Source organism: Cydia amplana, chromosome 17, assembly GCF_948474715.1.
Source record: "Cydia amplana chromosome 17, ilCydAmpl1.1, whole genome shotgun sequence".
NCBI lineage: Eukaryota > Metazoa > Arthropoda > Insecta > Lepidoptera > Tortricidae > Cydia > Cydia amplana.
In genome coordinates this window covers 6,935,211-6,940,613 of record NC_086085.1, presented here as the reverse complement: position 1 = coordinate 6,940,613, position 5,403 = coordinate 6,935,211, and the positions used below count along the sequence as shown (strand labels likewise).

Here is a 5,403-nt window from a genome sequence, read left to right as displayed (position 1 = left end):
GTGTAAGGTCTGAGTGGACGCTCGGAGCGGAGCGTTCGGCGGGGCGTGCAGCGTGGCGTCGAGCTCACAAGGGATTTGAGCAGCGTGCACTAAGGCCGCTCCTATACGCTTGCATTTGTTTAACATGCACGCCGCACGCCCCGCCCCGCTGCACTCGAACGTCCACTCAGGCCTTACACTTAGAAGAGAGAAGCTGCTTGTTTGACTTTTCACATAGATACGCTACTTTGTTCCGTCGGAACGTGGAATGCAAATTCCTCCTCAGGAACTCAGCAAAGCACTCAATGCTATGCGGTCCGATAAATTGTTTATCGGTTTAAATTGCAGCAAATGTTTATTGAAAGAACAGTTTCTGGAAAATTAAATTTTGTTAATTATCCAAGGCGTGAAGATTTATATTGGAACTCGATTAGCGGAGGTAAGGCACATAAAGTATATATAGCTGAGTATAACTATTTCTTCCAAATAAATATTTATTTATCAAACTATAAACCAAGAGATACCATAAAACAAGTGTCTCTTCCTTGCATTAAAAGTAAGGGTTAACTTAGGTTAACTAATTTCTCTTATTTTCCTAAATCAGTGCAAGCGTTTTTACGTTGTGAGGCATAATATATGTTTACACGATTCGGTTAAGCTAGAGATTAATAAGATTCTTCGCAAGAGGTTAATAGATTTAGATTTGCTTCATTAGCTACGTCCCCGTAGAGATATCGATACCCTCATTAAACCTAAACTAAATATAATCCTGGCATTTAATTAAGGTCAGAAGCACAATGTTTGACCCGTGCTTGTCCACACATGCGCGTGGGTTTCATTTCTCTAACATCATCTTCATTTAGTTCAAGTTGTAGACGGAAGTATACCAGAACAGGCTGCGAAAAAAGGCACACTCAGCGTAATTGCTTTCTATTTTTGCAACCTACTGAGTGAACTGTTTCCCACCTACGCAACTAGTCCAGCAGAGCCTTTTAGTAAATAAGCATTTTTCTTGTTAAGATTTCCTTTTCTCGAGGGTCACTTTTCTTAAAGGAAAGTAATATTAAGTTAACATTTACGAAAGGTTATACAAGATCAAACTGAAATCGATTTGTAGGTAACATTGAAGTTCAGAAAACAAAAACGCGATAAGAAAATGCACGCTAGTTATCGTCAGACTCTACAAGGGATTATTGGTATTAATTTTACTTAGGTATAATTATAAGCTTTATCAATTTTATTTACGACATAGTTTACACTTATCAAGATGACTTTGGAAATAATAACATATAATTGTGATAAACGACATCATTGTTTGAAACACTTGAGACGTTACAATACGTCTTTAAGTGTCCAATACATTTCATAATGAGATTTCTGAAATTATCAATTTTTTTGCTTAGTGTAATTTTAGTAAAATGTGAAAAATTCCGCTTCGATAACTACACGTTGCATAAAATTTTCCCGGAAAGTGAGATACAAGTGAAATTACTTGATAATCTTCAGAATGATGTAAGATTTGATTTTTGGACGGATCCAGTGCCGTCAGCGGAATTTGTTTTAGTCATGTCGAGCCCTGCGGATTCTAATGAACTTGCTAGTTTCTTGGAGAAAAACAACATGAAATCTGAGATCACTATGAGCAATGTTCAAGAGTAAGTAGACGCAAAAAATAATTCTGTATTTAAGGAGTGGCATTAGTATTTGATCTCAATTTGATTACTCGAATCTTGCACTGATAACTTCCCTTACATTTTGTTCCACAGACACATCGACAAACAAACTGTTAAGCAATACACACGTAGCAACGTCCGCTCTATGACCTGGGACGCCTACTACACGCTAGACGATATCTACGCTTGGCTTGATGACTTAGTCGCCGCATATCCGGACATTGTCACTGGAATCATTGGCGGTGACTCCTACGAAGGCCGAGAAATCAAGGGCATTAAGATATCTCATGGTAGCGGTAAAAGAGTCATCTTCGTCGAAGGTGGTATCCATTCGAGAGAGTGGATTTCCCCTTCATCAGTTTGCTATATCATCTCTGAATTGCTGACTAGTGAAGGTGCTGAGACTATGGCCGCTGCTCGTGATTATGACTGGTACATATTCCCTGTTACTAATCCTGATGGTTACATTTGGACTCATGAAAACGTAAGTTTAGTCTAGTGGTTTAGTTCCTATAATTTTTGATGTATTCTGACCACTTACCGTTACTTGCGTTGTCGCGTACGTCTGCATACAAAGTCACGCCTGACATATGAAGTTGCGCACGACAACGCAAGTGATGCTAGTAATAGGTCTGATTAAGGTTTAATTGGTTTTATTTGAATTTCAGTTTAGGATGTGGCGTAAAAACCGACGTCCCTTCGGTTCTGAATTTGGCGTTGATCTAAACAGAAACTGGAACAACAACTGGCTCGGTAACTACAACATTGCAAAAATATTGCTTAACTGGTGTAATTGTGCCTATAATTCAGACAACTTCTGAATTGTTTTCGTTTTTATCCCTAAAAAAATAAAAAAGAACGCAACGCAATGTTTACTAATGAGGCAATCATTATAAAGTGATATCGGTACTATATTTTATTTACTGTATCGCGTTTTTCAGTCGCTGGTGCCAGTTCGAACCCGGCCTCGGACACCTACGCGGGCCCGGGACCCTTCTCCGAACCAGAAACGAGATCGTTATCTAATTACATCAGCTCCATCGGCGACCAGATCGACCTGTACCTGTCATTCCATTCCTTCAGCCAGATGTTGTTGGTGCCTTACGGGAACACAACTGATCATTTAGATAATTACTATGACGTGGTAAATAATTCTTAATATTAAATCAAATATCTCTTAATTCTCGTGGATTTAATATCAGTTGATCGGGGATTTCTATGCCACACCGCGGGATATCAAGTCGAAATGGTAATATGGATACGCCACTTGGCCCGCGATAGGAACAAAACTGTTCGAAAAGTAAACGCTATTTCGGTGTTCATCTTCATTTTGAGGGCTTAATTTAACTATCTGAATTCCACATAATTCCTTATTTAAATATTTACTTACTCTCAAATCCAACGCCTATTTGATTAGAAATCTCCTTTTCAGGTAAACATTGGCCGTCGCGCCATGGGAGCGCTGTCAGTTAGATACCAAACGCAATATGTTACGGGGAATATTGCTGAAACTATATGTGAGTACCTATGTGTTGTGTAAATGGAACTTGCTCGGAGGAGCGCGGCAATGGGTTTTCCTGTAATGAAGAAATTTTAACGAGATTGCTTGTATTGACCTAGTTGTCAATATTGAATGAAATACTATATTTCTTTATTATACGCGAAACTAAAAGAATTCATGATATTACCATTTTAAGATTATACTTCACGTGAGCACTTATGTATCTACCCTAATAAATGGTGAAGATAATTATCGTTTTACATTTCAAGTGTGACTTAAATTTACAAAAGCAAAGCCATAATATTTAGTCAAAATATTTAAATTACTAAATCTTTTTATAACACTGAGAAAATAAGTCTAGAAAAAAGCATTAAATTTTTAATACCTATAGATATTTAGACTTATATATTTTACTTATTTTTTCAATCTTTTTTTTTCGGTTTATATTTTTTTTAATAAAATTAAATTAAATTTAATAAAACTCATAGTCGAATAATTGAAGACCGAAAGAACACTATCGAAAATAATTCGTCTCATTCTGGTTCGGTAAGCTTCTAGTTAAAAGGTCGTTGAACATCGGTCAAAGAGTTCGATTCGAAGCAGTAACCTCTTTACTTTCTCCTTTATATGAAAAATAAAAGGAACATCAGCAATAACAAAAAATGTGACAAAATACCTTTCAGACCATGCTACGGGCGGTAGCGTAGACTGGGTCAAAGGTCACCTGCGTGTCCCTCTAGTCTACTGCTACGAACTACGAGACCGTGGCGCTTCCGGGTTCCTCCTACCCACAGACCAGATCCTGCCTAACAATGAGGAGACCATGGACTCGGTGCTAGAGATCATCCATCAGGCTAAGAGGTTCGGCTATATGAATAGTTCAGCAGGATTGACGGGGTCAGTTGTAATGATGTTTGGACTGGTGCTGGCATACTTTTTGTGAAATATCTAAGTCAAAATAAATTGTTGCATTTATATATATATGTTATAACTTATTTCTTGTTTCTGGAATTTTATATCTTGAATGTTAATTAAACATTTATTTTAGTAACGATAACCCAGCGTTATTGGAACTCACGCGTTAGAGAAATGTAGGAGTGGAATTCAAGGTTTCATTTGGTACCTTAATGAAGCTACAGGTTTTCCATAATTATGTTGTATTATTTTTCTATTGAAATTCTTCATATCAAGAATAGGTTACACGTGACAACAGGTTCCCTACATTGGTTTTATATTGAATATAAATTCTCTAAGGATTCCCACGAGCGCCGCACGTGCTAGCTTATGATAATCCATGCAGTGATAAGATTATATTTATCAAGTATAATCATGTATGCACATAATTGCACTTGATATTATATAATCTAGACGACGTTTATCTAAAACTGTCTGCAATGTTAATACGTGACAAATTGGATTAAATATAAATAGGCTAAATAATTACCATATCGCGACATCGATTGTTTTACTTTACTTCAGTTCTAACCAACATACCTCTAAAGTCAGACCCTGAAACACCAAAAATCAAATCAGTCGCATTAACTAAAATGTATATGTATTCGAAATAGACCTAGAAATAGGAATATATACAAAGTCATGAATGAAATACGCAAAGCTATGTAATTGCACGCTGCCTTTTGTTTATATCGACAAAACCGCAGGAGTGCAGGAACAATTGTCACCCAGCCGCCCACCTTTGATTTTTATTAACCGGCTGAACAGAGCTTATGTCCTACAAATTTACATTTACCGTCGGCAAAATCTGGAGCTGACATTGTCATGTATGCAAGCGTTGCTTCAAATTTAGAACAAAGGAATATGATTACGTTTATAAAGCTCAGGTGTTTTAAAGGAACGAAAGTGCTTTCTCGTTGGTACCGTGACCAGGATAAAATAAGTTGGTATCGCATGCGCATATAATAGCTACTGGGCCAGTCGACATAACTCGTCCACTGCGTCATAAATACGACTTTGCTGGGCGATGAATGCCGCACAGTGGAGAATAAATGCCACAGATAGTTTAAGACTTTGGCCAAAGTGGAGAAACGGCTTTGCAATGAACTAGAATTAAACGGCTAAGAATACGCTTAATAAGGAGAACATTCATTATATAATTAATGATTTATTGCTTCGTATCTGTTGAAAGTATATTGTAAGTTATTATTAAATTATACTGAGGCGTCACCAGGCTTAGTAATGGTAAGTCGACAAAACTTAAAATTACTTAATTTCTCTATTTCTATTACATTA

The 5,403-nt window shown here is 37.1% G+C and overlaps 1 protein-coding gene across 1 annotated transcript; it reads left to right on the top strand.

Annotated features, from left to right (window-relative positions):
* The first annotated feature begins 1,194 nt into the window (after positions 1 to 1,194).
* Positions 1,195 to 4,116, top strand: LOC134655633 (zinc carboxypeptidase-like). Its single transcript, XM_063511069.1, has 6 exons — positions 1,195 to 1,634; positions 1,746 to 2,136; positions 2,321 to 2,405; positions 2,594 to 2,796; positions 3,085 to 3,169; positions 3,837 to 4,116. The coding sequence occupies exons 1-6, from the start codon at positions 1,348 to 1,350 to the stop codon at positions 4,094 to 4,096; spliced, it is 1,311 nt and encodes a 436-aa protein (XP_063367139.1). The 5' UTR covers positions 1,195 to 1,347; the 3' UTR covers positions 4,097 to 4,116.
* The last annotated feature ends 1,287 nt before the right edge of the window (positions 4,117 to 5,403 follow it).

Bases quoted from the DNA above. Each gene is read 5' to 3' on its own strand.
- LOC134655633 (XM_063511069.1), top strand. From the start codon at position 1,348: ATGAGATTTCTGAAATTATCAATTTTTTTGCTTAGTGTAATTTTAGTA. The intron at 2,137-2,320 runs GTAAGTTTAGTC...TTTGAATTTCAG, and splicing joins ACATTTGGACTCATGAAAAC to TTTAGGATGTGGCGTAAAAA. The intron at 2,406-2,593 runs GTAACTACAACA...CGCGTTTTTCAG, and splicing joins CTGGAACAACAACTGGCTCG to TCGCTGGTGCCAGTTCGAAC.